Source organism: Falco cherrug, chromosome 9, assembly GCF_023634085.1.
Source record: "Falco cherrug isolate bFalChe1 chromosome 9, bFalChe1.pri, whole genome shotgun sequence".
Lineage (NCBI taxonomy): Eukaryota > Metazoa > Chordata > Aves > Falconiformes > Falconidae > Falco > Falco cherrug.
In genome coordinates this window covers 35,610,112-35,628,028 of record NC_073705.1, presented here as the reverse complement: position 1 = coordinate 35,628,028, position 17,917 = coordinate 35,610,112, and the positions used below count along the sequence as shown (strand labels likewise).

General features: G+C 39.8%; 1 protein-coding gene across 8 annotated transcripts in view; it reads left to right on the top strand.

Moving 5' to 3' along the window:
- The window catches only part of PCDH15 (protocadherin related 15), a 443,471-nt gene that overhangs the window by 383,324 nt on the left and 42,230 nt on the right, over positions 1-17,917 (top strand). For all 8 annotated transcript variants that reach the window (XM_055720578.1, XM_055720583.1, XM_055720580.1 and 5 more), the window contains 2 exons: positions 8,560-8,775; positions 13,091-13,179. In XM_055720578.1, coding sequence (XP_055576553.1) covers positions 8,560-8,775; positions 13,091-13,179 — 305 coding nt within the window. The remainder of the gene's footprint in view (positions 1-8,559; positions 8,776-13,090; positions 13,180-17,917) is intronic.

The following is a 17,917-nucleotide window of genomic DNA, read 5'->3' as shown; positions in this document are numbered from 1 at the left end:
CAATATTTTCAATCTGCTCTATAAAAACAAAAACCAACATCAACACAATCTTTAGGGAAATTACTAGTAGGAATTGAATTTTCACTATAATGGTATGTTATTAGCCCTTTCTTTTTAAATGTTACTTGCACACTATTAATATTTCTCGTTTGTTGAAGTGCATTTAAACGAGGAAATATCTGAGGTCCTCATTCTAGTAAAGAAACTAAGAGGGCTTTTTTCTGAATTACTCCTCAGTTTATACTTTTTTTTTGTACCGAAAATGTTTGCAGAAAAGGAAGCTTGACAAGATAAATGCCAGTGAATCAGTCTCTGGAAGTGGCTGACCCTGTATTTGATAGAAATGGCTGTAATATGAAGCCAGCAGAGAGGTTTGATGATGATAGTAGGAGCCACTGGAGTCTGAAATGCAGTTTCATCCTGAAGGAAACTTGGTTCTTACAGTATGGTTGATCACATCTTCATTTCAGACTTTTGCTGTGTTTTGCGCCCCTTTCTGATAGGCTTAGTAATAGAACTTCATCTTTGTTACTGTTTAAATATCTTAATATGCAGAACAGCAAAATAAAATAAAGCCATTTTATGCTTTTTTTACCTTAATGACATGCAAGAGAACAGCAATTACTCTTCACTTAACTGTAATCCTTGAAAGCAATCTATCATAGCAGTTGCCCAGTACCCTAAAGCAATTAGTAAAACAAATGTTTAAAAATCTGGGTAATGGCTGTGTGTTACATACAGAGAGAATACCAGGATTATTTTTTTGCCCAGACATATTCATCCATGTTAAATCTTCGGTTATTTTCTATTCATGCATATAACCTCTAGATTTATTTTGGTACTTCCTTTTTCTGTGGGATAACAAGTAAATCTTCAGAGTGGCAAGTTTCTATAAAAGTGAGATCCATCCCGAGGCACCTTGAGACAGCCTTCTGCTGTGAAAAACAAAGTGTTCCCTTCTCTAATTTTGCTTTTGTATGTACACAAGAGAACAACTTCTGTGTGAAAATAAACTGCTTTGCCAGCCACAATCTTTTATTATTTAAAATATAATTTATGAATCATAGAGTAATCTGTAGGGAGAAAACATACTTGGTAGAAGTGAAAATCTACTTTGAAGCCTATTTGCAGTTACAACAGCACACCCTGAAACGCGCATCTGCTGTAACATCTGGCCTCTGACAGGAAGCTGCTTGCCCTGCTAAGAATAATAATACAGTAATTCCAAGCACACAGGTGATTTACTTCAAAGAATGTATCTCTATAGAATATGTTAGCTTGCTAAACTTTTTACTATAAAAGCCAGTACTATTTTTTTCCTTTGGCAGCCTTCAGAAAAACTACTACTACCCTTTGTGATTTTTTTTCAAATGTAATATTAGATTATTTCAATTACTATGTCATTTTCCAGCATTTTTAAGACTGTTAGTCCTGCACATGCCTTCCAGATTAAGGTACCTTCTACAGGGGCTGGAAGGGGGAAGTATACCTGGAGTGTTCACAATGCTGGGTCATTCCCATCCCATCCCATGGATCGACTGTGTGGTCTGCCCTCCCTCCCAGCACACACATGTAAACCTACTGTATTGAGTGCTAATTGCTATTGGTATAGCAGAAAATGCTATAAACCCAATGTTTCTCTCATGGTTTAACTCCAGCCAGCAACCAAGTTGCTCGCTCGCTTCCCCCACAATGGGATAGGGGAGAGGATCGGAAGAGTAAAAGTGAAAAAACTCATGGTTGAGATAAAGACAGTTTAACAGGTAAAGCAAAAGCTGCACACGCAAGCAAAGCAAAACAAGGAATTCATTTGCTGCTTCCCATCAGCAGGCGGGTGCTCAGCCATCCCCAGAAAAGCCGGGCTCCATCACACGTAATGGTTATTTGGGAAGATAAACACCATAATGCCAAATGTTCCCTCTTCCTTCTTTCCCCAGCTTTATATACTCAGCATGATGTTTAATGGTATGGAATATCCCTTTGGCCGGTTCAGGCCAGCTGTCCTGGCTGTGTCCCCTCCCCATTCCTTGTGCCCCTCCAGCCTTCTCACTGGCAGGGCCTGAGAAACCAAAAAGTCCTAGACTTGGTACAAACGTTACCCAGCAACAACCAAAGCCATCAGTGTGCCATCAACATTGTTCTTACATCAAATCCAAAACACAGCACTGCACCAATTAAGAAGAAAATTAAACCTATCCTAGCTGAAATCAGGACAGTTTCTAACGTTTTTTAAAATAGAAGCTTGGGAACACCCCTTACTCAACAATTTTCCCATGAGACAGCCTATCAAAATCAATCCATGTTTCCACACCTTGGGGTTTTTGTCACCATTGGAGGAAAAAAAGTGTACAATTCTCATTCACTTTTTTTTCTTACTACCTGTATTTCTCAGAAGTTTCCGTGGGGCTGGGGTTTAATTGGAGTAGGCCCATCAGTGATCAACAATATGCTTAGCAGAGTCCGTTCTTTTCCTCTTGGTGTGCCTTTGCAAGTATGCCTAACAAATGATGCATTTAAGGCATGAATTAGGTAATCTTTGGTTCCATGCAGCAGTCTTGAAAGGTGATTATTTTACATTTCTCAAGTCTGCAGATTTCTGCGGGGAATATCACAGTGTGAGGTATAGCTATGGCTGCACAATCACAGCGTTACAGTAGGGCATTTATCCCCTCACCTAGAAAGACTTGTAAAAGCAATGCCATGTGGCATGATATTGCCACCAGAATTGTCAGTGGCTTCTTTGGGATAAGCATTAAAATCTTCATTAACAGTAACTCCTGAAGCTATTGCATAATCATCAGACAGTTACAGTTTTTATCTTTATCAGCTGGAGCTAAATTCAAACTAGCTGCTTAGAGTTAAATGCAATTGTTAATTTTAAACGTTTTCCAGTCTCCCCAGCAGAGTCACCCTTAATCATGAGCCTGAGGATGCTAATAGGGCTTATAAAATGAATGGGACTGGGCTGCTGGGTTTTTTTCTTCTTCCTAGCAGATGGCAGGTTCAATTGTTTCCAATCAGTTGCTGGCACAAAAAATAGCTTTTAGAGCAAGACCATTTTTGCCAGTAGGAATTTACAGATTGTTGAATATTTTTCAGCTCTGAAGCCACATCTGCCGTTGTACTGTTTTAGAGGCGGTTTTGGTTTGTGATTGTATAGACACTTAAGCCAGTAAGTTTGTTGTAGCTATTGCAGTTTCCCTCTTTTTCCCCTGTATTTCTTCACTACAGTGCTCTTTTTCACAGCTACCTGTCTCTAGCACTTTCAAACTCATGGTCATCAGTTTGGTTTTGCCATAGTCTGCCTTGGAAATTTGTAGCTTTGCATCTCCTGGCATCTGCTTCTCAAACTTAACCTCCTTTACAGAGTTCTTTCCACCAAATTCTCAGCTGTGAGATATTTGGACAGCTTTTAGGGACAGCTGCTGTGTGAGGTGCTCACATGCAACCCAAGTCTTGTGTTAATTAATTACACCAGAACAACACATACTAAGACAAACTGTAACTGGTTACAGAGGCACCACTGAAGGGATCTCCATCACTCCTGGTTTTCAGCTCATTTATTTTCATCTCTTGTCTTCTAGACATGCAGCTTGGCTCAGCTCTAGTGAGTCCTTTATATTTCCATACTTGAGCTAATATTTTTTTCCCTCTCAGTCCTCCTAAAGGTGAAAACCAAACTAAACAGGAAGTACCCTTCTGCTTCCTCTCTGTTTTGAGGGAACAGATGTGTTAAAAGCACTTTTTTTTGGCAGCAAAGCAGCTGTACAATTCATCCATTTGCTGCTGTGGTGCTGGGCTGAATTAGACATTGCTTCTCTGAGAGTGAACCCTGCACTGACAGCGTCCGTCTCTTGGCTGCCTCTGCAGTGCCAGGAATTTTAACGTTTCTAATAGCTTGCCACGAGTTGTGCTGGCAGTCCTTGTGGAGGGGATGTAGTTACCGAGATTGCTTGGCTTATTAATCTTTTTTCTCCAAGAGAGATAGCTGCCAATATAATTATAAAAAATAACTGTTAATGACTTTGCAGTAAATACCCTCAATGCTAGGGCCTAAAGCAGCATATTTCAGGTGATACCTGGCTGGTGTAATGTGGTTTTGTGATGGGGTTAGGGAGCACCCTAACAATTGTGCTTCTTCCTCCATGGGAGAGGATGGGTAAGGGCTGGAGGCAGCGTGCAGTGATGCCGATGAAACTCCATTTGTGTGAGCACGCGTACGCTCAGTTACAGGAAGGTTGAATTTGGCCTGGTAATTCCTAAAATCATACATATTTATCAGTACTCAATCACAGCAGAGTTTAGGAGGCATCTATATTTCTTTCACATAACAAAAGGAAGATATACTGCTGTAATATTAAGATTAAGTATAGCTCTTTCTCTTCTTTGACAGTCATAATGCAACTCTTGAGATGTCGTATATCTCTTCCTAATAAAGTGTCAAAAATATTTACCTTCAGGACAAATTACGAGAATAGCAAACATCCTTACTCTGTACTAAAGGAGTTGGTACATTAATGTCAGCAGCTCACAAGCTCTCTCTGGTGGTCCTGCAAAGCTGAACGTTGCACTGGGTGGCAATTAGGTTTGATCAAAGGATAAAGAGTGGAGAAAGGGGGGCGGGGGGAATAGAAACAGCAAAGTTAAAGTTAAAACATTTGGAATTGGAATCTGGTGATTTTTACGAGTTCCTCAGGCTGTTTTGCACCTGGCTTTGCTCATCTGTGTGTAGATGGTTTCTGGAATGGAAATAGCCTGAACTGTAGTGATACAGAGGCCATTGATTTCTCTGGAAAGTGCCATTTAGTTCTCAGAACTTCTGAAAATTAACTTGTAGCCTGTCTACCAGCTTTGGGCGTCTGAAATGTAGGCTTTTAGAGGCTGCATGCTTAAAATTTCAAAATGCCTCTTTCACTGGGAGTTTCATGCATAAACTCAGCTGCAAGACTTACCGTACCGTTACTTCTAAGCAACTACAGTAGTGTTTTGACATTTGTTCAGAAAGCCTGACTTTATTTAATGTGTGTGCTTGCAATATCAATATCCTAATTTGGATCCAAATTTTGTTTGTCCTTAGTTTCACACAGATACAAGTGTGAAATGCTGAAGGTGAAATTGATTTCTGTTGTTATTGAAACAAACTACTATTAAAAGTCTTATCTTTCTGTTCAGAAAGAATTTGCTGATATTAAAAAATATGATAGCCTTATGGCCCAGCTGAACCACTCTAATAAATTCATTTTAACAAAGAAATTGGCTTTTTATTGAAAGGGTGTAATGCTCATCCTGCATGGCAACTCCAGAGAGCCTTTGCCAGTTAGCTGGGCAGTTGCTGTAAATCCTGTCTCACTACAGTGCAGACTCCAAAGGAGCCAGATCAGATATTGCTCCCCTCCCTGATGCTATGTGCCTCACATCCCAAAGAACATGCCACATGGGGTTCCAGGATTTTTTGGGGTTTTTTCCCCCCAGCTCCATTACCAACATGCAAAGCTGAGTGTGGATAGGTCAGTGGGTTTTTCCAGACTTGTCTTTTCTGTACTTGCCCATACTTAGATGCATGCACAGTGATTTGTTAGGTATGAGGCAAGGAAATTATTAATTAAAAAATTTAGCTGGTCTGCATCACCATGAAATAATTTTCAAAGAGGTTTCTTCCTTGTCTCTTGGGTGGCACATAGGCGGCCTTTTAGCTGGATTGCAAAATACTATTTTTTATGTATTCAAGTGTCTCCTGCTGTTTCTTTACTCAGAGCAATTTTAGTAGTAACAGTAATCACATGGAATCTTTTAGTTGTAATTTTAAGACTTCCTTTGCATTTAGTTAAAAACAGATACTTGAAAAGAAATACCTGATTTTTATATGTGTACAGGGTACCCATGCCCAGGTAGGAGCTGAGGGGTCTCTGGGAGGAGAGGCTGGGGCTGCCCCAGGCCAGGCACAGCCCCTTCCAATGGCTCCAGGGCCAGACACAGCTGAGGTGGTGTTTTAAGTTTTGTCTTTGTTTCTCACCATCCAAATATATTTTATGGCAGTAAATTAAATTAATTTTCTTCAAGTTTAGTCTGTTTTGTCTGTGATAGTGATCGATAAGTGAGCTCCCTGTCCTTATCTCAACCCGTGAACTTTTCCACCCTGTTGAGGAGGGGGTGCGAGAGTGGCTGGGTGGGCCTTGGGCAAGTGGCCAAGATCAGCCTGCCACGACATGCTAATTTAAGAACACATGAGGTCAAACTGTGGTGGGACTAAGATTCCGATATGGTCAGTGAAGCTGTATTGCTGCAGGAATGAAGTTAACCTGTTGTGCAAATCAGGCATTTATGCACTTCTTAAAAGGGCTGACTTGAGCTCGGTGCTGAGTGCTCACATTTAGTTTTCAGCCCGTAATGACTGTTAGCACCTGCATACCAACCTGACTTTTAGGTACAGCCACTTTCTCGCTTCCTTGTGCCATATAGCTTGTTTTCACATATATTTGTTCCTTCAGCAATTTACTTGTCAAAGCTAAAGCCAAAAATGAGCCTAGTCCTGAAAATCCACCTGTCAAGCTCCCGTCTGCTGGTTTCGTGGTGTTTTGGGGTTGTATTTACCCATGCCAGTTGGATAGCAGGAGTGCTGTGGAAAAGCTCACTGCTATCTTTACCTTTTGACTGACAGAATAAGGTAAATTTCAGAAAGCTTTTAACCTTCCCCATCTTTCCTAAAAATGCTAATAAAGGGGTTTGAGATCACCCAAGAGGTAGTAACCTTGATTTTAAAAGCCTTATAAAAATGTTATAGAAGCAGAGAACACAAACACTTTAACACGTTTTATATTTATGCTTTTCGTAGCCAAGCCAGATAAAGCTTTGTCAATTTAGAGGAAAACAAAATATTTACCAAGGATGCAAGGACCATTTTAAACAGTTCTGTCTCTGTGATGAGTGGCAGCCAGGGTCATTGTGGGAGCTCATCTTTTGGGCAGCTCAGCAGGGCAGCAGTCTGCTATATGAAACATGTTTGCTACCTCTAGATAAACCAGCTCAGATATTATTGCTTAAGCGCTGTATAGTTATATCTATTCCATCTGGTCTGATAGCAGTTGGAGTAGCATGGAAAGCACATACAGCTTTGAGTACCTGGATCGTTCATCTGTGTGGGTATCTCTTGACGGTGTGCAGTGCAATCACTGAGCTGCGTAGATTTGCTTGTTGCATCTCCTCACTGGTATTCCCTGAAAATTATCAGAAAATAAAGACAAAATAGGAGTTAGTAATTTACTAAGTTTCCACCTTATAGATCTTGTCCACTGGTGGTGAGGAAACAATTAATGATGATCAGCGGCTGTTTACTGAAGGCTTAATGACCTTGCACAGATAATGCTTTTGTAGGTGGCAGTGGCTTATCATGGTAAGCTATTCATGCAGCCGTAAACCCTGACTAGATTGCGATGGTTTTGTTTTTAAGTCATGGTGAAGTGCAGATTTTACACAGACACCTGCATCTTTTTGAAGTTAAGAGTGTTTTTTCTACAACATTAGTTTAAGCTACAGGCTTAAGAAGTCATGCCAATATTTTGATAAAAGCCTACTAATAGATGCTGAAGTGTCCCAGATGCTGAGGCAGTGCCCAAGTCTAATGAGTGGGCAAATGTACAAGCGGTAATTAGCTACCATCTCGCTGACCCCTTCCATAATGGAGGACATGAAAGCATTATAAGGGTCCTCAGAAACACTCGTATCTGAATATGGGTACTACCTTTTGAACAGGAATATCATTTGTACAAAGGAGCAGGTCTGGAGAAGCCATAACAGGGTTACGCAGGGTTGTCAGGCACAAGGCAGGTGACATAACATAGCTCATAGGGCTGCCTCATTGCTGCCAGCACTGTGTCCTAATTCTGCAGCAGTTCAGCAAGGGGAGAATGCCAGGGCAGCTTTGTGTCCTATGCTGGGTCTGTACATTGGATCCATTGTGCAGCATTTCAGGAATGCCACACAATCCTTTCTTTTTACTTTTTTTTTTTTTTTTTAATAAAAAATTATGACATTACTCCAAAAATACATGTGCTCAATCAGTGAGAGTGCAGAATATCTCTACGAAGAGGGAAGAAGGAGCGAAGACATTCATGTTGTGTAAGTTTGTGAATGTATTGCTGGTGGTTTTTTTCTTTAATATTTAATTGTCGACAAGAATTTGGCAGTGGATGTTTCTTAGAATTGAACTCTTCTTACCTGTTTAGTTTGTTGCAGACTTGAAAAGTCCATTTATATTTGTCAGGCATTTTTTGTTTTTGTTTTTTTTTTTGTTTTGTTTTTGTGGTTTTTTTTTCTTTTTAGCAGTTTAATGTGCCAACACAGGAGAAAGAAATTGCTGGAAAAGCAAAACTGTATGCAGCAAAGTTAAATGAACCATTTCAAGTAATAGAAATATCTGCTCTCTGTGATCTACTTTTTTAAATGTCAGAGTGGAAGAGATTTGCTGGACCAATATGCAATTTTATTTAAAGGACAAGGTTAATGATTCTTTGCATGCATGTTTACTTTATTTGCCTCTGCTTGTTTTCCTTTTCCTATTAGGCTGATGATAAAGACACTGGGAATTACAGTGCCATGCAATACAGACTCATCATTCCTCCAATCAAGGATGGTAAAGAAGGTTTTGTGATTGAAGCTTACACAGGGCTAATAAAAACTGCTATGCTGTTCAAAAATATGAGAAGATCCTATTTCAAGTTTCAGGTCATTGCAACTGACGATTATGGAAAAGGACTGAGCAGCAAAGCAGAAGTACTTGTAAGTATGAGCCAGGCATTATCTTTACAGAATAATTCCTGAGGAAATTCACACACTACACAAAGTTTTATTCCAGGCAGACCTATAGGATGGCCATAAACTGTGTGTACTTAATCTGTTTAAGTCACTGAAATAAAGCTTTTTCTTGTGCTCATGTTTCACAGGAGAGATACTGATCTCAGTTACCACACTAGACAAGAGGTTCAGTATTTTATTGATTCAAGGGGCCATCATTAACGGTTTAATTTAGATTCTAATTGTTTGCATTAAACATGGACCTAGGTTATGTTTTGGGTGCTTTGAACCCAGATGGTAGCAAAGAAAGTGCTGGTTTCATGCATTAGAAGTATCAAACAAGTCAGATCTGTGTGGCTGGACACAAGCGTTTACAGATCATATCCACCTGTTCCGTAAGCCAGCAAGGTGCAGCCAGCTCCTGTATCAAAGCTGTGAAGCAGAGTTAGCACGGTAACCCCAGTAACTAAGCCAAGCTGCAAACTTGCTAACTTGGGCTGTATTCTATGTTAACATGAATATGTAACTTGAGATCTGGTGTATCATGCTGTGGAGGCAATATCTCAGCAAACAGTCTGGAAAGGTAGAATTCAGGTGACTTACTGGGGAAAGCCAAGGTTGCCATGTCTTAGTTGGCTATGTCTTAGTTACTCATGTCCAGAAGGGAGACAGACACAAGGTATAATTTTGGGCTGAAACTGTACTTTCAAGTTTTCAGGGAAGCAACATTTCAAAACTGGCACCACCTTTAGGCCTTGAGCTCAGGGGTTTGGGCAGAGTGAAGGACATTGACTTGGTGCAGTCCCAGAAACTATCAAAGCTTAATTTCTTTAAAGCCTCTATAACTTGATGGATTGGATTAATATTAGCATAATGTCATAGGGATGAAGTGCATTATCTAGTTCATGAGAACACTGTCAAATGATACAGATGATAGCCATAATACTTGGTATATTGAGTTATGCAGGAATTCAGCAAATAAACATAATGTATGATGTCCTCATGCTTGACCTCCCAAAATGATAGGGCATTCTCATGCAATTTATGCAGTAATGGTATATTAAAATATAGCCAGAAGGTATCGACATTAAAATTAGAAAGTGAAGTATGTCTCATTAATTTATAGAGGTATCTTTAGGTTGTCTGAGTGAGTGATGATGAGCAGTACACTCTGTTTTTGAGGAAGGTGTGAAAGTTTAGAGTAGCTGTAGATACAATGACAGACTGACACCATTCCACCATGAAAGTTTGGGTTTGCACTCAGCATGATCCATACGTGAAGATCCTTTCTAACTAGACTAAGCTGTTCCTGGGCTTCATCATTTGATCAGAATTTGTCCTACTGTCACCGTGGTGTCAGGTTCTCACACTAGGAGGTGTTACTCCTTTCAATACAAGCTCAAGGAGTGCACATAGATGAAGGAAATCAGTTTAATTACTCACATGCAAAAGAATAAGATGTGACAGAAGAAGATAGGCTTACACTGGGAGGAGGTCTAGGGAAAAGAAGTGTGGCAACACCAGAGGGGCAGTACTGGGAAGAACCTGATCAGAGCAAGGTATCCTCCAGAACTGGGGCCAGGAGGCTTCCTCAGAGCACTTGCACAGCTCTGTGAGCAGCAGAAGCTGCCAAATCCATTGGTAAAATGTCTTCATGCTGTAGGGGACCGTCAGAGTGAAGGATATCGGTCTGTTCCTGCTGACTGGGACTGGCAGGATGGCTCAAGTTCAGACATCTGTGGGTCTACAGTTTGGTTCCATGCGATGGAATTTCCCTTTTTATCTTCTGTGAGATAAAAGAAAGAAATAAGAAATGACGTTTTAAAGTAAGTTTGCTGTCAGTAAGCACTTAAAGGTATTAAGTAAGTGTGGATAGTGAACATTCACTATGATATGATCTTTAATCAAATGTTTGTTGGGGTTTGGAGGAGGGTCCCAAGGCCCCTTCCTCATTGAGCTGTCAGCATTAGCTACTCCCAGGAATCCATTGGTGCTCTACAACGATCAAGACTGTAGGCTCTGCCTTGTTTGCTTTCAAAAATTGTGAAGTACCTAGTGAATGAAGCATGGGATCAAAGCGATGTTGCTTACAGGCTAGTGGTTATCAACAATTATATGTTTTCCCTGCCTCAGCTGAAGACTTCCAGTTGGTTGTGCTGCTACTCTGATTTAATGTGGAACTTTCCTATTCCCAGCAATGTGTTCTTCAGCTACTTATGGACATGAGACATCTGAACTTGCTGACTTCCAGCCCTATAATTGAGGCTGGTGCCTGCTTTTTAGGAGCAGAGCACCTGGGTGTATTTTTTTTCTCAGTAGACTGGAAGTAGCAAAAGCTTTTAAAGGAATGGTGGGTTGGGTGATAACTGTGCCCCAAAAACCTTGCAGAAAGCAGTGATGGTGGTGCCTCAGGAGTAGCCTTGGCTTTCCCACACCTCCCACCTCTGCCCCAAGCATGCTTCTGTCTCTTCTCCAGTGGAAGGGAACAGTTTTTCCCAGCTTTTGTTACAATGTAATTAAATTGGACTTAGTTCCTCAACTTAATGCTATTATTTATAATTGAAAAATGGAAGCCTTTACAAGTGTGGACAGAAAGCAAGTTAATGTTACTATAGTAGCTTTAACTTTTTATTGACTTTTATTGAACACCCTATTCTACTATACCTTGTTATGAATGTGGGTTTATTTGTATTTTTGTATATGAACAAGTAGTTGTAATTGTATTACAATTATATCAAAAGAACTATTGCCTTTTTTTAAGTGTTACATTTATGCAGTAGTCGGTACGTAGGGGCATAGGGGTTGCTTGAATTGGTTAATGTAGTTAATTCTATTAATCTGATCACTGCTTTAGAGTTCCTTTCAATGATCTTAGTCTAAAATTCAGTTTGAGTTCATTATAATTCAGTTTTTCTTACACAGTAGTCTGTACGTGCTGATCAGTGTATCTGATGACATTTCAAGAACATTTAAATATTTAAAGTTAAATTAAGCTTCAAAGCTGGTGACGCAGTGTTTGATGTGAAAGTGTGTATTATTGCTTGCCTGCTGAAGTGCTTACAGGGCTCAGGCTTCTCTTGAAAATCGGGGGTTGGTTGTTTGTTTTAGAATAGAATTGGCTTACTCTCATTTTTTAATGTATTGGGTTTAACTTTGTCCTAATTTTCCAAATTTACCTCCAGAATCCTCTACAGGGAGTATAGGTTTGGAGTGTAATGTTTGCCATCAGGTCTATATGGACATAAGCCAAGTTTTAGGAAACATTTTCTCCACTAGTATGGGACAGTAACTGTTCCTTTCACAACCTAAGAGGAGGTTGGCTGTGCTAGTGAAGAAAGAGCTATTAGAAAATGAAAAAATATTTAAAAGGGAGCAAAAAGCATGCAATCATTTCACTGGAAGGCAGCCTTTTCCTGGGATAAAAATAGCTTCAGGAGACTAGATCGGGAGATGCGCACAGCGTTTGCCATCTCTGCTGAATATGAAGCATGCATGTAGTCCCTTGTGCATGCTGACCGTCCAACCTGCCATTGAGAAACAGAAGAGTTACACTGTGGTTTTGTAGCAGAAAACACTAGTGTGAGGTACTTGCTCTGAGGTCAGTCTGTTCTTTGGTGGAATCCTGGAATTTTTTATTTATTTATTTTATTTTTTAAACAAAGCACACAAGTATTGGGTGTATTAGAGAGAATTTTTTTCTGGCATATTAAAGAAAAAAGTTAAGTTGTAAAATGTACATGGTTATGTACAATTTTATGCTATATGGAGGGAGAAGCTTAAAAAAAAGGAGATTCAAATAAAAACTTTCACTGATAAGTTCAAACTAAATGGACAATTTCCTCGGTGATTTTCTAAAAAAGTACCATTGATTTCGTTGAATTAATCTTGTATTTGCATTTACATTGGTGAAAATTGCATATCTCCAAGGTTGGATATTCCTAGTCAAGTCATAAAAAATACCAAAATGCTAAGTAATTTTGAATATGGCACTTGCAAGAGCAGTGATTCTGTAAGTAAAGTCTAAGCTATGAAGAAGAGGTTTCGTAGTCCCCACCTTAAAAATCATTAATTCTGATGTAGTCCTGCAATTACAGCTCTAGCTAAACTTTTGCCTGCTGTTCATTGGTTTTGGCTGCCAAACAAAGCATGATTTCCCAGCTCTTTTATTCAGAATTAGAAGTGAGAAATCCATCTATCAGGGCATGGCTGTGAAGGCAGGAAAGTAATTATTCCATTCTTTTTGTATCAGGAGTATGTAATGCATGGGAGCGCCAACTGAATTTCACTCTTTTGTTTCCAGGTCTCTGTGGTCAATCAGTTGGACATGCAAGTCATCGTCTCTAATGTTCCTCCCACCCTTGTGGAACAAAACAAAGAACAACTCATAGGGTAAAAAATTTATTTACTCTACAAATATCAAGACAATTCCCTGGTTTTGTGTTGAGATTCAGCGAGGAGTGCTCCCTTTATGCCATGATCTCCCTTTTTGCCAAAAGACTTGAAAATGAGAAAGCAGATGGTTTGATGGGGAGCACAACTGCCCCCCCTGCCCCCAGCTGGCTGGACTGACAGCACTGGCCCCTCCAAATCCGTATTTTGCTCGTCCTCTGGAGATGGCAGAGGTACAGCACTCCTTTGCTTGTGCATTCACCCACTTTGCAGACTGAAATTTGCTTCAGAGCTGCCCCTAATATAGACCCGTAGTGGAGCCTCCAAACACTGAGCACAGAAACTGCAGCTGTCAAAATCTGGGATGTAAATAAAGCACATCTCCAAAAGGCTGGGGCAGCATGTCTCAGTGAGCTGTATTGCTTTCTCAGTGAGCTGTATTGCTTCACTGTGATTTTATTTGAGCAACGTGGCTGTAAGGGAAAGCAGAATTTAGAAAATTTATACTGGTGCAATTAATACCACTAACATCATTACATGACATTTTAATTGCAAAAAACTGGTAACAAGGTGTCATTATTCAGGCCTAGCAGGTATAAAATGTTGTGATGGGGTGGGGGTGGGTGGGGTGGTAATTGGAAACATTAATGCTTTGCAATAAAAGCAATGCATTTTACTATACTGGAAGACAGCTACAATCCTTTTGGTCAAGTATGTTTTGTTAGCACTCATACATCACGACATCATCAGCTTCCAGGACTCGGGTTTTCACTTGTAGCTTCTTTTTGTAAGACAAGGACAATTTTCTGTACTTTGTGTCATCAGCCATATAAACATGAATTAGGCAAGATGGGAAAGTAAATACTATAGAAAATAGTTTAAAAACAATCTTTGTACTCTTCTGTCACTTTAATCGGTGATGAATGGCATTTCTCAGATTTCAACAGGTCGGTTCCATCCTGACTGCTGTCATACCTTTACTTCACAGAAATTGAAATACCTTAGGGTTGACGATATGATGACTCACTAGAAAAGAACTGTGCTGTGTCTAAATGGCTGATGTCTTCACTGGGCTAGGAAAAAATATCAATGGATTTGCTTCTGGAGATGTAGGATATATTCCCCTTCTCTCTCTCTGTTTTGAGTGAGGTGTAAGTTTGCTCTGATAGATTCTAACATCAGAAACACTAATTAAGTTGTTCAGGCAATAGCCTATGTTCACAGGGACTCCATTTCCTAGAGCTAAGAATAATAAAGGAGTCTGCTTACTTAACACATAAGGTTTAGCTTTCCAAAAGTGTCAGGCGTTGGTGTTGGCTGAAGAGACGAAAAAGAATGTATCTTTTAGTGACAGTAATAGAAGTTATTTCTGCTTTCCTAAGCCTTCAAGTTCACCTTTGCGTGTTGCACTGTACAAATTCTTCATACTGTAATTTGTGGCCTTCCTGGGCTGCTGTTATCTTGAGTGGAGAGGATGAACACGTGTTCTGTACCATGTGTTTCTACGTGGCATAGGACAGATTTCATGCTAAATTGGACTTAGGCTGTGTTTGAGAACCTCCCAGTTTTGTAGTATCCTGGAGCCACCACAAAAATACAGAGATCTTTTACAGAAGGTGGTTTTAAATCAGGGTGGAATAAGCCTGTGTCGTGGGGCTGAGAGTGTGAACGCTACAATGGGTGACATGGCAAAGACAAGAGCAGATAGCGTGTGGCCCTTTCACCATCCCTGCAAAAATCTCCTTTTGCAAACACTGGAGCAGCTTGTTTCTAGCTCCCAGCAGGTCTCAGCAGTGTTCAGTGCCTCAGCAATAAATTGTGCCATAACCATACCCTCACTCCTCTCCTCTGGGGCCCAGAGGAATAGCTGGCATATCCTGCCAGTCTTGGAAAACAGCCCAGAGCCACATTCCTCAGTCTCCGTTCTCAAAAAAACTCTTTTCTGCCAGGTTGGAGTCTTTTAAAACTTGTTTCATGCTGTTCTGGCCCTTGTGCGTGGAAGTCTTTGACAGATGCGTAAATATTTCACAGTGAATGAAGCTTTTGAATGAGTACAAAAATAAAAAGTACAGCCAGGTTTTGAGTTCTCAAAATTAGCTTGGGAACTCTTTACCTTCATGAACAGTGTGAGGCCGGCTAGTGAGTATAGCATGAGAATTTCACTTCTAAGGATAAGCATTAAGGACAACTTTTGCCAAAAGAGATTGCATTAACTTGTTTTAAGTTGTTGCAGTCTTTACTAAAAATATTTTCAGAGAGCAAAAGTCTCAGAAAGAATTTTGTATATGTGTACCTCTCTGTTTCACAGAGAAATATATTTATTTAATTGCTATCTTCAAACTTCTTGGATTTTCCTCCTGAAGCTTGAAAGATTGCGCTCTCAATGTTTTTGTAAAGGCTTTAATAATTCATGCAGGACATACAAACAAAATAATAGGAATTTGTGATTTTTCATGCACTATGTGGAGGATACGACCACGTGTAAAGGGAAACCAAATAATTTGGAGACCTTCTCAGGCTAAAGTACTTTTGCCCCAAGAGGTTTCTGAACCATTCAAATCATGCACCAATTTATAAAATCAGAACACTTTGTATAATTCATTAACAGATTAAAAGACTGTATCATTAACTAAATTAGGCACTACAGAGGTTATTCGGCTCTTTCTCCTCTCTTTTTGGCACTGGAGTAATAATAAATATTAATCTCTGAAAAATATAGTATTTAATACCAATTGCAATACTTGGTGATGGGGAATGTTAGGGAAGTGTGTAGTGATTTTTCACAATAAAATAAATAGTGATAGAGACAACTTTGGAGAACAAGTTGTTACAGATTCTCCTCAGCTGCCTGTAATTTTCACTTGAGAGTGGATACAAGGTATTAAGAAATACATAGTTTAGTTCTTCCACACTGCAAAGGCTTACTCAGCAGAGCCCTGAGATGTATGTTGGTTAATGGTCCAAATAAAGGAAGCATACCATAGAAGAAAAGATTTAAAACATCACTGTCTATTTGGCTTAGAAGTTTGGGCTTTTTGAGGAATACAATGGGTATGTCTTCAGCTGACATTTGTGATAGTGTTGTGATCCTTTGCAGTCATTCAGTAAGCACCTTGGGTTTCCTCCAACTGCTTTAATTTCATCAACAAGCTTTTCATATCCTCTGGACTGCACATCAATGTCAGATTTGCTATTGCTCTCACCCACTTTAATTATGTCTGTTCAGATAGGTCCATTTACGTCCGCTACAGAAGATGACAGAGAAAACAGCGTGAGGCTTAGTAGAAAATTCAGTGTGTGTTCTGCTCCTTCAGAAAACTTGGTGAAGGCAGACGACACGGTATTCTTTAAATAAAGCAGTGTTTGTGAGTGCTTAGTTTGTTGGGCAAGGAACAGCATTTCAACTAGAATAAAATAGCCAACTTCATGCTCAGAGCATTTAGTTCTTTGGTTTTCACGTGACTGAAAGTTAAACCTCTAGCGGAAATTAGATACGCCTCATTACCACGGAAGACTTGTGTTTCTCTCATCCCGTAGGTAATAGAAATGTCTTGTGAATTAAGTGCTTCTTTAGATGGCAAATCATTTTCTCTGAAACAGTAATGGAGCAGCTGAAAATGAGTACTCTGAAATACTCCATAGACATTTCTCTTGAAAAGGCTGGATTTGCCCTACAGCCTACAAAATGGAAGCAATGCTGCTTAGGGAACTCTCTTTTCCCGAACTAGAGCTAGCCCAAACCATTTGGGCATCATTTTTAGTGGTACTGCTACTAGTTTTTGAAGTGTGTATGCTTTCTGAGCCAATCAGGTGGGTAAGGAAAACACATTTAGCTACACTTGGACTGCTCTGGAGTTGTGGAAGAATGATATGAGTATTGTCCTCTCAGTTTCAAAAATGAAATGGGATTTCCCATGTTCTTCTTTCCTCCAGTAAAAAGTAGCCTGGAAAGAACAGAGCTTCTTTTCCGTCCATATGAAGAAAATCTCCCAGTGGTGGTGTAGGAATCTTTCGTTGGGGAAAGAGAGTCTGATGGAATCACCTCATACTGCCAATAAATCTGCATAGATACCACAATAGATCATTGCTTTATTATTTAATAATAAAGCAATGTAATAAGCATAATATTTAAACACTGAAATCTTGACTTCCCACATCGAGAAGTTTCTGTAATTTCCTGTATTCTCAGTGTGGTCTTCATGGCAATTCCTTTTTTTTTGTATTTTGACTTCATTACAGACAAGTCGTGGTGCCAGATTGGGGCAGAGGTAGAGATCCCAAAATGCTTGTGCTAGCTGCGTATTGTGGGCTTTAGAGCCTGCTTTCCCTCTGTGTTTTTCTAGCATTTTTCACTGTCCTGGGCTGAGGAATTTAGGTGCATGCAGCCTCCTGTCCAGACCTGCCTCTGGAAATGGAATCCAGTTGCAGATGTTCTTGGATACCCACTTGATCTTCTGGATGTTCAAGTGTATCGTGCGTATCTTAATAGAGGTTATTCCCTACCTTTCAAGACAAAAATTACTGGAAATAGCACATGTTCCAGGGAACTTTTCTTCATGTGTATTTTGGCCTGTTATAGGCTGCAGTCCTTTAATACCTTCATGCTTATAAAAGAATGGGGCAGTTCCATAGTTAAGGAAAATCCACATTCAAAAACTCTAATGCCATGTAGAAGTGACCAGTCAGTTTTCAACTAGAAAATCCAAATGTAAAATCCTGTGCTGATCCTCAGAGATAT